This window comes from Mus musculus, chromosome 11 (genome assembly GCF_000001635.26).
Source record: "Mus musculus strain C57BL/6J chromosome 11, GRCm38.p6 C57BL/6J".
Taxonomy (NCBI): domain Eukaryota; kingdom Metazoa; phylum Chordata; class Mammalia; order Rodentia; family Muridae; genus Mus; species Mus musculus.
In genome coordinates this window covers 74928143-74947166 of record NC_000077.6, presented here as the reverse complement: position 1 = coordinate 74947166, position 19024 = coordinate 74928143, and the positions used below count along the sequence as shown (strand labels likewise).

The window sequence follows — 19024 nt, the reverse complement described above, 5'->3', positions numbered from 1 at the left end:
TTAAACTGACAAATGACTACTGTGATCGCAGAAAATCAGGTACATACCCCTAAACAAAGTCCAGCACACTTAAGCCTAACTACCTGCTCACTCTATTAAAATGCTACCTTGAAAACAAGGGAAGATGCTATTTTCTGAATCATTAGCCTGGCACACTCTAAGTCATAAGAGGTTACCTCATAAAAGGCTTGGAGATGGTGAGATGGCTCAGAGGGTAAGAGCAATGGCTATTCTTGCAATTCCCAGCACCTATACATTGGCTCAAAAACCTCTTTAACTCCAGATAACAAGGGATCTGACCCCATCTGACCCCCTCCATAGACTCTTATGTAGTGCATATACATAATGCAAGCAAAACATTCATGCATAAAAAATAAACAAATCTAAATAAATAAATAATAAATCACAAAACAGATTAATCATCCTACCCATGTTGCTTTAGTTCATACTCCAAATAGAAAGCTATTCAAGATTAAATACATTATCTCAGCAAAGTACAAAATCTCAGCAAATTCTCATACAAATTGGTGATGCCCAACTCAAAACAGTAAAACAATTTCTAACTCTACATTTACTAAATTCTACAGTGCCACATAGTGGTAAATAAGGGAAGCACATGCCAAAGATAAAGGGATCTGTGAGAACCAAGGAGGCATAAGGGAACCTAAAGTTAGTGGGTCGTACTCTCCAGAGTAAGTGGGGGTGCTAGGCATGGTGGCTCACCCCTATATGAGCAAGTCAGATAAGAGGATTGTCACAAGTTAGAGGCCAGTCTGGGCTACACCGTAAGTTCCAGGCTTACCCGGTATAGAGAACAAGATCCTTTTTCTTTAAATAAATCGATAAATGTCTTAAAGCTGGGACCTGTCTATGCCTCAGCCCCAGCTTGCACGACCTGAGGCAGCCAGACTCTAGTCTGGCTCACTGCATCATTCTCAGGAACTTACATCACTGGGACTCAGGCTGCCCAGACCATTCTCCTGCTCAGAATCCTTCCCAGACTCAGTGCCCTGGGCAGACCGAGAATGTGATGGATGAATCCAAATCTCCAGGCGAGTAGTGTCATCCCCAACATGCCGGAAAGTAGACTTCTTTCCTTTTCGCCACTTATCAGGGCTCATATCAAATTCCTCATGCTGCTTCTTTTCCATCTGTTCAGCCTATACAACAGACACACAAGCTCAGACTCTCCCAGTCAGCCAATGAAAAATTCCTCTATCATCTGTGTCTGCAGGCTAAAGACTATAAAAATCTAAGGATTCTGCTACAGTACCAAAGTAGCAGAGACCACCTCTGCTGCCATATAGATCATTAATTCTGTGAACTAGGTGCTGTGGAACAGGTACGCTCTAAAGGCCCTGCAAGCCCTCCTGAAGATTGATTTCAATATCCGTTCTTTGCAGGGGCCAACTGATAACCCGTCAGTGAAGCCCAGAGGGTCTATGTGAAGATGTGTTTCATCATCTCCTCACACTTCAGCCCAGAGGACATGCATTCTCCTAGGAAGGATAAGCCCACGTGCACTCTTACTTACCTTTCGTTTAGTCTCTTCAAATAAACTCATGAGACTCTCCTTGGCAGTCAGGATAGGGTTGCTGGCTGCTAAACTGCGCATATAGTAATATACAGCATCAAGCTTCCTCCTCTGTAGAAAGAAGAGATACTTGGTCAACTGTTTTGTTTTGGTTGGTTGGTTGGTTGGTTGGTTAGGTTTTTTTTCTCCCTTTAAAAAAATTTTTTTTTTAGATTTATTTATTTACTATATGTAAGTACACTGTAGCTATCTTCAGACACTCCAGAAGAGGGAGTTAAGAGTTCATTAGAGATGGTTATGAGCCACCAAGTGGTTGCTGGGATTTGAACTCAGGACCTCTGGAAGAGCAGTCGGTGCTCTTAACCACTGAGCCATCTCTCCAGCCCATTTTTCTCCCTTTTATAAAAAAAGTACTGGTGATTGAACTTAGGAATGTGTACATACAATGTACATACGATGCATATGCCCTACCATGAACTATAGTCCTAGTCTTTTTAAAAAGTTTACTTTGAGGCAGGGTCTCACTAAACTATCAATCTGGTAGCCAGGAACTTCTGTAATCCAAGCAGGCCTTGAACTTGTGACCCAGTAGCTGGATATCCACTTGTACCACCTGGCCAAGCTCAGCTTTCTTTCTGACACCAGAATACCCAGCTGATACAAGAAACACTTTATCTCTCCTGCCCTGTCCCTCCAACTGTAAAGGACTCCAGCAAGAAGCAGAAAGCAATCCACTCAAAAAGCTAAGGTAATCACACCAGGGAGGTTTCCACGGCCAGTATGGTTCTTCATCTTATATGCAGAGGTACTCTAAGAATCAAATATTCATATGGAAGAAAAGAGAACAAAGAAATCCCTTAAAATATAAACGCAATTATGTTTTGTTTTTTAGAGAATGTCCAACTCTCTTCACATTGGCTATTGTCATTCATTACTCAGTATGCTATAATGAAATCCTCAACTAGACAGACCCAGATTCAAACACTAGCTCATCCAGGATTTGACTGAGACTTTAGGTAACAATTTTCCTAAGATCTCCTATCCTCTTTTTTTTTATTTTGTTTTTTTTAAGACAGGGTCTAACTATGTAGCCCTGGCTGGCCTCGAAGTCACATAGATCAGCCTGCCTCTGCCTCCTGGGTACTGGGATTAAAGGCATGAGCCAACATGCCCAACCTGAAAAAAATGTTATTCTATATATTTCTTTACTGGGGTAGGGGACATGCCTAAGCCACAAGTATATGCTTTAGTATATGTGTGGAGGTCAGAGACAATTTTCAGGAGTCAGTTCTATCCTTCCACCATGTCGTTCCTAAGGACTGAATTTAGGTAATCAGGCTGGCAGGTAAACTGTTATCTGTGGAGCCACTCTGCTGGCCCATGCTCACTTTTAATACAGGAATATTAGTATCCTTGAAGAGTATCTTTAGATTTAGAAATAGTACCTATTACCTATGATGTGATAGTGATCACTTGCCTTGAGCTTAGCTGTATTTAATGAGGCCAGTTGTTTACTGTCTAGGTATACTGAATATTCTATGGACATTATTAAATAAATTTATCATATTAACACTTTGTGACTATTTTATGAGGAAAAGAATAAAGGAAGCTGCCAAGTGGGTGGCACATGTTTTTAATCCCAGCAGAGACAGGTGGATCACTATGACACTATGAACTGTGACCAGCCTAGCCTATATAACAAATTCCAGGACAGGCAAGAGCTATCTATATAGAGAGAGCGTATCATCCAAAAAAAAAAAAAGAATAAAGAAAGCTGAGCATAGCAGCATGGACCTATATCCCAGCCACTCTAGATGCAGAAATTGAGGACTCATTAAGCCCAGTTGCTCAAGGCTAGCCCTGGTATCATACCCAGACCATATACACTTCAGAGAACAGGCAGTGGGAGTGGCTCAGAGTATAGCTCAGGACAGAGTTTCTGGATTCAGTTCCACCTGGAAGGAATGTAGTAAGAGATGTAGAGGACAGACAGATGGATAGAAAGAAGGACAATATGCAGACAGGCAGGCAAGCTGACAACAGTGAAAGCGCAAAGGAGAATAGCAGGGCATTGTAGTGTCTCTCCTACATCATATACATGTTCACTGTGCCCCAGTAATGTCTCAAAACACTAAAAAAATCTTTTCTCTCAACATCTGTTCACTCTTCAAAGTTTGTAACCTAATATTTACCTAGCTATGGCTATTGACCCAGGTTTTAAGGTCAAATGTCTGAGTTTGAATTTGGTCCATATTTATTAAATATGGTTTACCAAGAGAGGTCTCCTTATTTGCAAATTACTAATATCTGCACACATGTAGTTCCTGTGAATATGAAATTCCATAATTCATACAGATAGCCAGCATATCTGAAACAAAATTATATTCAGATACTATTCAGATAGTATCATCCCAATTCATACTAATCTCTGCTTACACCAATTCACTTCATTTCAAACTATTTTATCAACTCTACCTTTTACATTTAAGCATTTTTAAAACTGAGATACAACTTGAAATCAATATCTACAACTGTGGCTGAAAATAGTGACCCAGATGCCAAGAATTTGGGAAGATCAGAATTGTCCAGGATCATCTATGACTACATAGAAACTTCAAGACTAGCTTGGGCTACATAAGATCATTTATTATTATTATTATTATTATTATTATTATTATTATTATTATATGTAAGTACACTGTAGCTGTCTTCAGACACCCCAGAAGAGGGCATCAGATCTCATTACAGATGGTTGTGAGCCACCATGTGGTTGCTGGGATTTGAACTCAGGACCTCTGGAAGAGCAGTCCGTGCTCTTAACCACTGAGCCATCTCTCCAGCCCTACATAAGATCATCTTACAGAGCTATGGTGGCACACACCTTTAATCCCAGCACTAGGAAGGCAGACATATTTGGATCTCTGAGTCAAAGCCAACCTGGTCTAGAGAGTCTGGTTCAAGACAGCCAAGGCTACACAGAGAAACACTACCTCAAAAACAAACAAGATCTTATCTCAAAAAAACCCTATCTCTGTGGCATACTGACTTTGTTTCCCTTCTTTCAACCTTTGAGTCATGACCCCTTTGGAAGTCTAACGACCCTTTCACTGGGGTTGCATATCAGATATCGTGCATAACATATTTTGTGATTCGTAACAGTAACAAAATTAGTTATGAAGTAACAGTGAAAATAATTTTGTGGTTGGGAAAGTCACTACAACATGGGGAACTGTATTAAAGGGTCAAAGATTAGGAAGGTTGAGAACCACTGCTCAAGACCATCTCTCTTGTCCCTTGCCAAATGTAGCTTAATTTGCAGTATTTTTTTTAAGTTGGACACAAAATAGTTGTGTATCTAACAATAAATGAAGTTTGTTTTAAGGAAGAAACCACATCATCTATGTTATCACTCACAGCACCCTGAAAAGCATTACACACAAGCATGTTCTGAACACATGAAGCTCACTGAGTAACTGATTGGACGAGACAAAAGTTGAAAACGTTTAAGAGACGGTGAAAATGTGAGCAAAACAAAGGAAGAAAAAACTCAAAGGGAGCGCTCACTGATCTGGGTCCCAAGTCTCTGAAAGAAAAACAACAATCGGGCTGGTGAGATGGCTCAGTGGGTAAGAGTACCCGACTGTTCTTCCGAAGGTCAGGAGTTCAAATCCCAGCAACCACATGGTGGCTCACAACCATCTGTAATGAGATCTGACTCCCTCTTCTGGAGTGTCTGAGGACAGCTACAGTGTACTTACATATAATAAATAAATAAATAAATAAATAAATAAATAAATAAATAAATAGATTTTAAAAAGAAAAAGAAAAAAGAAAAACAACAATCTGACCAGAATGGCAGAGCCCACGCAGGAAGTGTGGCAAAGATGCTGAGCAACAAGTAATCTGGAAAGGAAGTGGAGGGCACATAATTTTTTTATCAACAGTATCAGGAAAAATTATCTGTTTAGGAATAAATTTAATCAAGGAAGAAGGCTGATAACTATACTCTAAAGAATACTAAAAAACAGTGCTAAACAATTTTAAAGACCTAAGTAAACAAAGATGCATCTTGTTAGGCTGTTAGGAGATAAAAGAGCTTCCCAAAGAAACCTATTAGTTCATTACTTAACCAAAATTCTAATGACTGCTATAGTAAAAACACAAATTGAATACAAATACAAAAAGCTAGTCCTAAAATCCATACAAAACTCTAAGAAACCCCACACAGTAAAAACAATCTCGAAAGAGAAGCACTAGAAGGCTATCGTTTTCATACTTTTATCAGACCTACAACAGATAAAGGAGCTGTACTGGCATAAAGCAGACATGGAACATTAGAAAGAGCTGACAATTTAGAAATAAAGCCATGCATCAGTTAGTTTTCAACCTGTGTTAAAACCCTTGTAATCTCAGACCTGGGAAAGGAGACAAAAGGATAAAACATTCAAAATCATCCTCAGTTAAATGCTAAGTTGCAGGCCAACTGGGATACATGAGGCCCTGTCTCAAAGGCTGCTCTGCCTACAAAAAGTCCTAACAATACTATAAGAAAATAGAATAGTGTCTTTTTTTTTTTTTTGAATAGTGTCTTTAACAACGGAAATGTAGCTCTGTAAAAGAATACCCGTGCAAGGCCCTGAAAGGACATGTTAATGGTTAATCTTGCTGTCAACTTGATGAGATTTAGAATAACGTCTGGTTACATCTGTGAGGATGTGTCCTGCCACGTTTAACCGCGGTAAGAACCAGCCTGTATGTAGGTGGCAACATTCCGTGGAAGGGGGTAAAAGTGTCCCCAAACCAAACGTAAAAAGGATCAAACCAGCCAAGTACCAACATTCATCCTCCTGTGCCCCTGACTGGGGGTAGGAGGTAAGCAATGCATGCCATACCTTCTCTGGGCTATACCCTCGACTACGAGTCAAAATAAATCCTTCTTCCCTTCGGGTGCTTCTCATTATGTCTAAGACCTTAAATATCACCAAGTTTTATTTTATTTGTATGGGTGTTTTGCCTGCATATGTACCTGTGTATCATGTGCCTAGTATCCATGGATGACATAAGAGGACTTCAGATTCTCTGGAACTGCAATTACAGATGGCTCTGAGCTGTTATATGGGTTTGGGAATTGAACCTGGGTCTTGTAGAAAAGCAGCCACTACTCTTAACCACAGAGCCATTTCTCCAGCCTGATTAACTCAATTTTCAGATGACAAATTATTTCAACAGACATTTCTCTAATAAAATGTAAATGGCCAATGAGCACATAAAAAAGAATTTAAAGTATTTAAAAGATTAGGTATACACAGTTTAATGGAAGAATGTTGTCCTACCATTTATAAGGCAATTTCCCAAGGATTTACATGCAGTTAGTAGATGGGGACTTTTTTCAGATTAGACATTTGTAAGATAGCCATGTTCAGCTGGGTAGTGGTGGCGCACGCCTTTAATCCCAGCACTTGGGAGACAGAGGCAGGTGGATTTCTGAGTTCCAGGACAGCCTGGTCTACAGAGTGAGTTCCAGGACAGCCAGGGCTACACAGAGAAACCCTGTCTCAAAAAACCAAAAAAAAAAAAAAAAAAAAAAAAAAAGATAGCCATGTTCTTGTAAACAACCCTAAAGAAACTCAATGCATCACAAAAACAAAACAAAAATAATTTATGAAAACAGAAGGTGGACTAGTTGAAAAGAGGAGCCAACAGACAAAAGGTTTGGCACAGAGGTTCAAATCCACAATTGTAAGCACCACAGAAGCAGGAATACTGCCTCAAATCAAGGTCAGCCTAGACCACATAGTGATTTTCAGGCCAGTCTGGGCTCAAAGTGAGAACCTGTCTCAAAAAACAAAACAAAACAAGAACCCACACCAAAAAAGGGGCTGATAAAATGGCTCAGTAGGTAAAAGTACTCACCACATAGCCTGATAACCTGTGTTTGATCTCTAAAATTTACAAAAACCACAATGGAGTGGCATTCATCTCTAATTTCAGTGAGATGGGAGACATGAGCTGAAGTACCCAGAAGCCTGTGGATTGGCTTGCAGAAACAAGAGAGATCCTTTCTCAACAGGATGGAGGAATAGAACTAACTCCCAAAGGTTGTTCTCTACCTCCATAACACAAACGAATCACAAATGCACTATACATACACACAGGCAAATAAAGTATTTTTTTTTAATCACCAGAAAACAAAAAAGAATGAGAAGTTGGTTTGATCCCTAAAAGATGACTCAAAAAGATGACTCTATAGGTTAAAGAGGAGCTTCAGCAGGGCAGTGGTGGTGCACACCTTTAATCCCAGCACTTGGGAGGCAGAGGCAGGTGGATTTCTGAGTTCAGGCCAGCCTGGTCTACAGAGTGAGTTCCAGTACAGCCAGGGCTACACAGAGAAACCCTGTCTCAAAAAACTGAAGGGGAAAAAAAAAAAAAAGAAGAAGAAGAGCTGCTTCAGTAAATGTTAATACATTTAATCAACTATTTTAATCCATAAGCAAAATTTTCTTTTTAAAAACTCTATTATGAGCTGGAGAGATGGCTCAGTGGTTAAGAGCACCTACTGCTCTTCTGAAGGTCCTGAGTTCAAATCCTAGCAACCACATGGTGACTCACAACCATCTGTAATGAGATCTGATGCCCTCCTCTGGTGTGTCTGATGACAGCTACAGTGTACTTAGATATAATAATAAATAAATCTTTAAAAACTCTATTATGAACAAGAGGAGAATATAAATAAAATTCAAATATTGTGTGCTTGGACAATGATTTTAGAAGCTGTTAAGCATCCGTCATAGGGGCTGGATACAGTTTAGTTGGTAGGTACTTATTTATTTATCATGCAAAAAGCCCTGGGTTTGATCTGTAGCACCAGATAAAAAATGGGCATGGGAACACATGCCTGTAATCACAGCACTGGGAAAGCAGAGGCAGAAGACTGGAGTTAGTGTCATCCTCAGCTATATGGCAAGTTCATGGCTAGCCTGGTTTATGTGAAACCCTGTTTAATAACAACAACAAAGCCAACACAAAAACAAATACAATAGCCTGGTACAGTGGTATATGGCTTGCAATCCCAGCACTTGAGAGGCTTAGGAAAGGACTAACAGCCTAAGCAATACAGCAAAATCCTGTCAAGAAAAGAAAAAGACAGAAAATTAGGCAGAAAGGAGGTGGAGGCAGGAGAGACAGAGAAGGAAGGGAGAGATGGACTGACTCTTCTCTTTGCTGATAATCACATTAGCTGTTTCTTATTCTTGATACCTTAGTAACTACGACTGCCCCACCTACATCTTTTTCTCTTCTTTCAGCTTCCAGCCTAGAGTCCTCTCAGTTCCCAAGGCCCATTTCTTCTGATTAGAACCACATTCAAAAGGAGTTGGTGAAATCTAGAGAGGTTTGATCAAATGTTTGCTGTGTATCTGATAAGTAGCCACTTTAGACAAAAAAGGAGTATCAAGAGACCTGGGCAAGCACAGCATGGTGGCTCAGCCTTTAATCCAGCATTGGGAAGGCAGTCTCTGAGTTTGGAGCTAACCTGGTCTATAAATTGAGTTCCCAGCCAGCCAGAGCACCTACTAGTCTAGAGCTACTCAATGAGACTCTGTCTCAAAAAAAGACATCTGAGGGGCTGGCGAGATGGCTCAGCGGGTAAGAGCACTGACTGCTCTTCCGAAGGTCTTGAGTTCAAATACCAGTAACCACATGGTGGCTCACAACCACCTGTAATGAGATCTAATGACCTCTTCTGGTGCATCTGAAGACAGCTACAGTGTACTTGCTTATAATAAATAAACCTTTGGGCCAGAGTGAGCAGGATCGACCAGAGCAAGCAGAGGTCCTAAATTCAATTCCCAACAACCACATGAAGGCTCACAACCTTATCTGTACAGCTACAGTGTACTCATATACATAAAATAAATAAATCTTTAAAAAAAAAAAAAAAAGAGGGCTGGTGAGATGGCTCAGTGGGTAAGAGCACCCAACTGCTCTTCCAAAGGTCCTGAGTTCAAATCCCAGCAACCACATGGTGGCTCACAACCATCCGTAATGAGATCTGACTCCCTCTTCTGGAGTGTCTGAAGACAGCTACAGTGTACTTACATATAATAAATAAATAAAAATCTTAAAAAAAAAAAAAAAAGACAAGACATCTGGGGAAAGAAGATCTGAATGCTGAGGGCTGAGGGAAACCCTTAAGGGAGAGAGGTAAAGGGCTCTTACCTTCTTTCTAGAGTAGCCTAGGGGAAGAAAAGGAAACAAGATGCAGAGTAACAAACTGTTGTTTGCTGGAGAATTAGGAAAACTAAATGCAGCCAAGTGAAGGTATGAATTAAGGCAACCGAAGTGTGGGTCCCCTGACAACTCACCTCAGTGTAACAGAAGCAGGGTCTGAAGAGATAGCTCAGTGGATAACACTTGCCACCAACCGTAATGACCCAAATTTAAACCTTTGAACCCACACGGTGGTAGGAGAGAAAGCATTACTTCAAGTTGTCCTGTGATCCTCATATTCAAACAGGGGCTGGCATGAATGCACATGTGCATACACACATTACACAATAAATACATAGACATTAAAAAAGGAGAGAGAAACAAAAGGAGTTTGAGAATGAAAGACTGAAAGGTCTGGTTTTTGGCCTACAAGGATAAGAAGAATAAGTCTTGGAGTTGAGGTCATCAAAATTGAATTTATAGGGCTAGAAAGATGGCTCATCAATTAAGAGTAATGGCTAATCTTGCAGAATACCAACTTTCAATTCCCAACACCCACATGGCAGTTCACCAGTTTGTAACACCAGTCCCAGAATATTTAATACCTTCTTCTGGTGTCTGAGAGCACTGTACACACACAGAGCACAGACACAAAAAGGCAAAACACTGATTCATATATATATATGTGTGTGTGTGTGTGTGTATATGTATGTATGTGTATATGTATGTATGTATGTATGTATATATATATGAAAAATAATTCCCTATTTTAAGCTAGATATCCAGCCCAGTATTTGAAAGAAATGCAACTTCAAGGTCAGTCTGGGCTACAAAATAAGTACCTGTTTAAAAATAAATCCAGAGGTTGGAGAGATGGCTCAGTGGTTAAGAGCACTGACTGCTCTTCCAGAGGTCCTGAGTTCAATTCCCAGCAACCACATGGTGGCTCACAACCATCTGTAATGGGATCTGATGCCCTCTTCTGGTATGTCTGAAGACAGTGACAGTGTACTCACATAAATAAAATAAATTTAAATAAATAAATAAATAAATCCAGTGTAGGGCAGTAGTGGCGCAAACCTTCAATCCCAGCACACAGGAGGCAGAGGCAGGTGTATTTCTGCAGGCCATCCTAGTCTACAGAGTGAGTTCCAGGACAGCCAGGACTACATAGAGAAATCCTGTCTCAAAAAAAAAAAAAAAAAAAAGAAAGGAAGGAAGGAAGGAAGAAAAAAGAAAGAAAACCAATAAATGAGGAAATAAATAAATCCAGTGCTCATTTTGGTAAGTCATACACTAAAATTGGAACACTAGAGAGAACATTAGCATGGTCCCTGTACAAGAATGAATCATTCCATATTTTTTAAAGTAACAGAATAAAAATAAAGCTGGACATTGTGGTGCACCCATTAATCCCAGTACTTGGGAGGCAGAGGCAGGGGGATCTCTGAGTTCAAGGCCAACCTGGTCTACAAAATGAGTTCCAGGACAGCCAGGGCTACACAGAGAAACCCTATCTCGAAAAAAACAAAACAAAACAAAACAAAAAACAAAACAACAAAAAAAAAACACCCTAACCAACCAACCAACCAAAGCAAATAAATTAATAAAGAAGTAAATGAATAAATTCAGAGGCTAGCAAGAGGCTCAGCATGTAAAGGTGCTTGCTGCAAAGGTGCCCGTTTATGTACAATCTCTGAGACGTTCATGGAAAGAAAGCAGATCTCAAAGTCTTCTGATCTCTACATGCATACCTTCACACATTTAATAAACCAACAAAGAGATAAATGTAATAATACAAATTAAATGAGTATCTTAAGCAACTTGTTTGTGGTGTGGTGGAACATGCCTTTGATCTGATCTCCGCACTTGGGAGACTAAAGCAAGGATAACAAATCTGAAGCCTGGGGTATATAGTGAAACAAACTCTAGCTCAAAGATAAGGAACTGCTTAGGAAATAACTCCCTTATCCACGGGATTTCTTACCGTATACACTGCCAGTAGAGCCAACTGGTTATAGGGGCGCCCATTCTTGGGAGCAATGTGCTGAGCCTTCAGATACCAACTAGAATAGAAAAACAGAATGAAATGCTAACTCCTTTCAACTCTTTCCCAGTCCATCCCCATAGTACTTCTACTTAAGTCACAGACTAGAAAGTTAACTAGATGTAGCCCTTGGGTGGTCAAGCACAAGGGACCAATTAAGGACAACTGTAAGACATCCCCTATGAGAGGCACCTCAATTGGCCAGATAGATGCCTTGCTGGGATTCATATAATGCCACACAGGGAGAGGCATCATGAGTTGAGAGGTAAAAAGTACCTGCGAGCCTTCCCATAGTTTGCTGTATCGTTGGCTTGCTCCCGATACCTAGAGATATCTCCTTGGCAAATCATACTTCGTTGAGCACTGATCAAGGCATATTTCACCTACAGAAGAGACAACTGGTTAGTACAGAACCCAAGAAACACAATTCAATACCAGAAAAAAATGAGTGGGATCCAATAGCACAATGACAAGGTACAGACTTCAAAAAAGTCAAGTTCTCAACCTAACCCTGAACACTGAAATACAGCCAACAACATGATACAAAGAATAAACACAGCATTCAAGAGTGGAAATTACTGCTGGGTGTGGTGGTGCACGCCTTTAATCCCAGCACACAGGAGGCAGAGGCAGGTGGATTTCTGAGTTCCAGGCCAGCCTGGTCTACAAAGTGAGTTCCAGTACAGCCAGGGATACACAGAGAAACCCTGTCTCAAAAAAAAAGAAAAAAAGAAAAAAAGAGTGGAAAGTCCTACTCTGAATCCCACACAAATGGAAAAGTACATTCTAAAACTGTGAGTCAAGCAATCTCCGAGATCTCAAGGAAGCCGTTGGAATGCCTGGAACTAGGTTTCCTTGTCCGTGTTTAAAAATACACATTCAGGGACTAGAGAAATGGCCGAGATGCTAAGAGCACTTCTTGCTTTTGCAGGAGACCAGGGTTCAGTTCCCAGAACCCACATGGTGGCTCAAAACCAGTTCCAGGCACTCTGATGTCCTGTTTTGACTTCAGTGGAAATCAGGCACACACATGGTGCACAGACATACATGTAGCCAAAACACTCATTCACATAAAATAAAAATAAAACCAAATTCTCAGAATATTTATTCTAGGGGCTAGAGATATAGACCACAGGTAAAATACTTGCTGCACAAGCACGAGGACGGGAGTCTAGATTCCCAGCACCCACATTAAGGCTAAGCCTGGCCCCATGTGCCTACTGCTATAGGTAGAGAGAAAGAGACCCAGAGGTTTGCTGGAACTTGCCAGCCAGCCAGTCTAGCCAAAGCTCCATAGTCAGTGACATACCACACACTAAAAAATAATAAAATCGAAACAAAAGATCACCCCATAAGGCATGGGGGCACACAAGTATAATCATTTTTTTGTTTTGTTTTTTCCAAGACAGGGTTTCTCTGTGTAGCTCTGGCTGTCCTAGAACTCACTTTGTAGACCAGGCTGGCCTCGAACTCAGAAATCCGCCTGCCTCTGCCTCTCAAGTGCTGGGTTTAAAACACACCTATAATCTTCACTCTGAAGATCTTGATTTCAAAACCAGTCAGAACTATACAATGAATTCCAGGGTATTTGATCTATATATTGAGATTCTGCCTCAAAAACATCTAAAAAACCAAAAAGTTGGAGGCTGGAGAGATAGCTCAGTGGTTAAGAGCACTGACTGCTCTTCAGAAGGTCCTGAGTTCAATTTCCAGCAACCACATGGTGGCTCACAACCATCTGTAATCAGATCCAATGCCTCCTTCTGGTGTGTCTGAAGACAGCTACAGTGTACTTATATACATAAAATAAATCTTTTACAAAAATGTTTTATTTTGTGTTTAGTGTTTTGTCCATATGTATTTATTGTGCATCGCTTACATGAGTGGCACCTGCAGAAGTCAGAAGGCAGCACTGGATCCCCTGGAACTGCAGTTACAAGTGGTTGTAAGTAGCCATGTGGATGCTAGGAACAAAACCCAGGTCTTCTGCTAGGAGCAACAACTGCTCTTAATAACTGAGTCATCTTACAGCCTCCTTGTTTTCTTTTGAGACATGATCTCACTCTGAAGTCCAGATTACCTACCCTAGAACTCACTATGTACCCAAGACTGGTTTCAAACTCATGGCAATCCTCCTGCTTCATTTTCTCAAGTGCTTAGATTACAAGTGTGAAATGCATCATGTGAATGACATTACAATTTGGTTTTTGTTTGTGAAATAGAATTTTGTATAGCCCAGGCATGCTTAGAATTCATGATGTAGCAAGGCTGGCCTTTGAACTCCTGATCCAGGATTACTGACATATACCAGTGTCCTGCTTATGACTATTAGTTGTTTGGTTTTTTGGGTTTTTTTTTTTTTTGGTTTTTCGAGACAGGATTTCTCTGTGTAGCTCTGGCTGTCCTCAAACTCGGAAATCCGCCTGGCTCTGCCTCCCGAGTGCTGAGATTAAAGGCATGCGCCACCACACCCGGCTTGTTAGTTTTATCTATTTGTTCCTCTACTACACTATATCGTCCACTCAACTCCCAGAATGTTGCCTAGGCCATAACTGGTACTAGATAAATGCTTACTAAATAGATGAAGAAATTTTGTTTGTTTGAGGACTTCCAAATAGTCTTGGCTGGCTGTCCTCAAACTCACTGAGATCTGTCTCTGCCTCCTAAGTACTGGGATCAAAAGTGTGCACCACAGGGCTGGAGAGACGGCTCAGCAGGTAAGAGCACTGACTGCTCTTCCAGAGGCCCTGAGTTCAATTCTCAGCAACCACATGGTGGCTCACAGCCATCTGTAATGGGATCTGATGTCCTCTTCTGGTGTGTCTGAAGACAACTGTACTCACATACACGAAATAAATAAATCACTGTGCACCACTGATCTAGACCTAGATGAATAAATTTAAACTAAAGAAAGAAACTGGCTTACTGTTTTTCGTAAAGGCTTGCTTCGAATGGCAAGCCCATCCATGTAGTCCTCCAGTTTGAACTTGTAAGTAACCTGTAGTTTCTGAAGCAAACTATCAAAGAAGTCACTGCCCTATAAAGAAAACAAAACAAACAAACAAACAAAACCAGAAAACAAAACTAAGTCAATCAGTTTTTGTAATCTACTTACCAAATCCTTGGCCAAACAACCCTTTCACAATCTATCAATGTCCAGAAATCCTAGATATAAGGTACTTACCATAAGTAATTGGTTAGAGGCCATCGGATAATCTCAGCAACAGTTTATAGTAAGCCTCTCATGTTTTAAAAAATATAATTCATTTACCACTCCCCACCTCTTTCAGCTCTCATTCCTTCCCCACCCCACTCCCGCCCACCCCTCTCATTCAGAAAGCTTTCAAGGTCAAATGTAATTCTGGGTCTGGAGATGTAACTCAGTAGCTGAGCACTGGAAAAAAAGTTAACTCCAGCTGTCTGTGTGTATAGTCCAAAGGAAGCAGTACAGGGAGACCAGATCTAAATGCAAGAAAAATAGAAGGGTTTTGGCAATATTCTGTTCTATAACATCTCCAGTAGAAAAAACAAACAAAAAGATGCTGCAGACTTTATCCTGAGGCTATAACAATAACAACAACAATAATGATGATAATAACAATGCTTACCTCATCTAAGAGCTCCAAGAGTCTGTTCCGAATCTGCTCTGGGTTCTCACTGTTTGGATCCTTGAGAAGCTGCCTGAACTTCTCAATCACCTGATAGAAAGCGTTCTTCCACAGGATCTGATCTACATTCTGACTGTCGGAGAATTCAATATCTAATAGAATACAGCGCTCGTACAGCTGCAGTAGTTCAGTTCTGGAATAAAATTCATGTAAAGTCTAGCTTCAATACATCACAGGCAAGGCCACACCCAAGATCTGAATCTCCTGCAAACCAGCCACCTCCTTCCTGACAAGAACTCTGAAATGTGACCAGGCATCCTACTCATAATGGGTCCTATTCTGCACAGCAGAATGTCTTACAAACATACATCTAGGAAAATACCATATTGCTATATGTGTACACCTACATTGAAGAGCTGAAAGCAGCTCTTTGGTGCAAGCTGAAATTGGCATTCTGAAAATTATATGTTCCCTTAAAGACATTTTTTCCCCTTAAAGTAAAAAGTATATTCAGCTTTAAGACTAGAATTAAAACTTATTTTCCCAACTGCCTGTTGCTTATAAAAAAAAATAATAATAATTAATGAAGGGTGGAGAGATGGCTCAGCTGTTAAAAGCACTGACTGCTCTTCCAGAGGTCCTGAGTTCAATTCCCAGCAACCACATGGTGGTTCACAACCATTTACAATGGGGTCTGATGCCCTCTTCTGGCATGTCTGAAGAGAGCAATAGTGTACTCATATACATTAAATAAATAAATAAATAATTTAAAAGAAAAAAGAAAAAAAATCAATGTAAAGGGGATTCAAGTGTGGCTCAGTGGTAGGGCACTTAATACAAGATGCACAAGACTCCAGACTTGATGTCCATGCCCACGAGGGGTTGTTGGGGGGTAGGGATTCATGTGAAAGGCAGGTAACACTCAGTGGCTTATCTAAAAATCCTCTACCTTCCTCAGCCACAGGAGCCCTACAGCGTCCATTTCTCTCTAAGCAAGACAGTAGGAAAGAACACTCAGTACCTGAGCTGAGCCATCTTCTCCATGCCCTCAGTGCTGATGCGGTCCCTGGAAAGCAGGTTGCTGAGCTGCAGTTCCTGGTTGTCAGCCACTCGGAGAAGCCGATGGAGCTCCTGTTGCTGCATGTTCCGCACGTGCTGTTCTATTTCCTCAGGACTCATGGTGCTAGCAGGGAGAGGGCTACACACATATTGTCCTGAGGGGGCAGGATAGCCCGGGTAGTAAGCCCCTGGATACATACCATTTGTAGGGCCTACTGGGTACTGCAGAGGGCTATAGCCTGCATAGGGATACTGAGAGGCAGGGCCTGGTGTCCGAGGGTAATAATAGGGGTTATCAGAGTTTTGAAATTTATAGTAAGATGCTTGGGCCTGACGTGAATCACCCCAAGATGTAGGGCTAATTTCATCATCAGTGTCCAAGAAATGTAGCTGAGGTGTCTGGCTTTTTAGGGCAGGCTTCTGGTCAGGATTGTTTGGGTCCCATAGTCGGCGGGTAGTGCCTCCACGGCCCCAACTCCGAGATCCCTTACTACCAGATCCAAATAAAAGTCGAGGTCCCAAAGGTGTAGACTCCGGAGAACCTGATGAACTGACAGATAGGGCAGTGTGGGCAGGCAGAATCAGGATACCACGACCACGATCTCGAAGTTCTTGTCTCGGGTGTCTGAGCTCCTGCTTCTCAGAGCCCTTACCCCCACTGCTTGGGCCTTTGTCAGACTTCATTCTATCCACATTATCTTTGACTGACCTCACCACAGGGGAGTCTTTACTCATGGTTTCTGCATCAAAAGTGACACGAAGGGCACTTCGGTTTTCTTTACCATTGCTTTTCTGTTCACCCTCACCACAGCCAGACCAATTTCTTTCTAAATGCTTCTTCCTTTCTGAGCTCCTCCTGGACCCTAGGACATCAGGCTCATCAACTCTGTCCTCATCTAAGGAATCAGTTGAGGACAAAGATACCTGCTTCTTCAGTCGTGGCCTCTCCTTGGCCCGATCCTGGCGCCGCCGGCGACATCCATTATCGGTCAGGCCAGCTCCCTCAGCACTGTTGTTGCTACCAGCTGAGCTGGTACTGCAAGTGCGGTAGCGATTCCTTCTCTTGTCTGATCTCGAGTATCTCTTTACAGAGCCAGGCTTTCCTGGGACAGAGTCATCAGCCACCTTCTTTGACCCCTCCCCCTTTTCAATCTTTTTTCCCTTTTCTCCCTTGGCAGTTCTTACACGGTCATTACTTTGGTGCTTTTCTATCTCGGTTTTATCCGGTTTGTTATTAACTTCTTCTTTTATAGCTTCTCCCTTACACTCATCCTCCTCTATCCTCAACTGCTCCACTTGGTTGAGGATCTCTTCTTCATCTGCCCTGCCTGCTGACTCTTTGGTAATGGTCTGCAACCGCCTTCCAGGCTGGTAGATCTGCAGGTCTGGTTTCTTGCTTCTTTTGATGATCTTTAGACTTCGGTCCTCTAGTCCAACAGTCTTTGGAAAAGTTTCCTGTGCCTGACTATTTTCTGCATCTATAGGGCCATTTTGCTGTTGGCTGTCCAATTCCTTGCAAACTTGAATAAGCTGTGTATCATTCCCAACAGCAGAAGAATCTCTGTCATTTACTATCTCATCCTTAAATTCCTCATTCCCAGAAGCCTCCTTAGTTTTAGGTCTGTTCCTTAGTCGAGAAAGTCCAGGCTTATAGATTTCCAAATCTGGACGCCTATTATCTTTGCGCTGTCTGGGTTCCTTTAGTTCCTTCATGTTTTCTATTATGTTGATAAGAGGAAACAACACAGAAGAAAAGAATAATGGAGAAGAGAGGGAAGGAAAGTTGTCATTCTAGTTACATAACAACAACAAAAAAAATACAAATACAAATGATAATATTGGTGATCAGGAAAGAACGTTTCTACAAAGGCAGAAATTTGGAGTTATAGTGTTTAGTAAGCAGTGAGGTTAAGAATTTAACTATGTTAGAGTTACACGTACTTACTTGAGTTATGGAAATAGAGGGGAGTTGTATTCTCTTGTATCCAAGTCATGTTCCTATTCAGATCTTTTTTGTTTGTTTGTTTTTTTCAAGACAGGGTTTCTCTGTGTAGCCTTGGCTGTCCTGGAACTCACTCTGTAGACCAGGCTGGCCTCGAACTCAGAGATCCGCCTGCCTCTGCCTCCCGAGTGCTGGGATTAAAGGCGTGCGCCACCACACCCGGCTCCTATTCAGATCTTAAAGACCCCAAACTAGTTCATTATTTCAGAATCAAAGATCTCTAACATGTTCAGGCATTAAATTATTCTGTCTACACAACCTGTAAGTCTACCCCTTCTTTCTTTTCTTCTCTTTTATTTTATGTATATGAACACACTGTAGCTGTCTTCAGACACACCAGAAGAGGGCTTTGGATCTCATTACAGATGGTTGTGAGCCATCATGTGGTTGCTGGGAATTGAGCTCAGGACTTCCAAAAGAGCAGTCAGTGCTCTTACCTGCTGAGCCCCTCTTCCTTCCTTCCTTCCTTTCTTGAGTCACAGTCTCACCATAGATATTCCAGAGAGACCTCAAATTCAGTCCTCCTGCCTCAGCCATCCAAGTTCTGGATTACAAGAGTGTATATC

At 41.3% G+C, this 19024-nt stretch overlaps 1 protein-coding gene and 1 pseudogene across 3 annotated transcripts in view; one reads left to right on the top strand and one right to left on the bottom strand.

Annotated features, from left to right (window-relative positions):
* Positions 1 to 19024, bottom strand: part of Smg6 (Smg-6 homolog, nonsense mediated mRNA decay factor (C. elegans)) — a 238595-nt gene that overhangs the window by 217282 nt on the left and 2289 nt on the right. The window contains exons 1-8 of one of the 3 annotated variants that reach the window (XM_011248659.3): positions 18402 to 18832; positions 16419 to 18174; positions 15398 to 15590; positions 14716 to 14826; positions 12066 to 12172; positions 11730 to 11808; positions 1535 to 1645; positions 948 to 1160 (exon numbers count right to left, since the gene is read on the bottom strand). The exons of 1 other annotated variant lie outside the window; for it this stretch is intronic. In XM_011248659.3, the coding sequence (XP_011246961.1) occupies positions 948 to 1160; positions 1535 to 1645; positions 11730 to 11808; positions 12066 to 12172; positions 14716 to 14826; positions 15398 to 15590; positions 16419 to 18174; positions 18402 to 18450 (2619 nt within the window). In that variant the 5' untranslated portion in view covers positions 18451 to 18832. Of the gene's footprint in view, positions 1 to 947; positions 1161 to 1534; positions 1646 to 11729; positions 11809 to 12065; positions 12173 to 14715; positions 14827 to 15397; positions 15591 to 16418; positions 18175 to 18401; positions 18833 to 19024 lie in introns of those variants that run through there. One more of the 3 variants, NM_001002764.2, reaches the window with a different exon arrangement.
* Positions 11017 to 11106, top strand: Gm22733 (annotated as a pseudogene).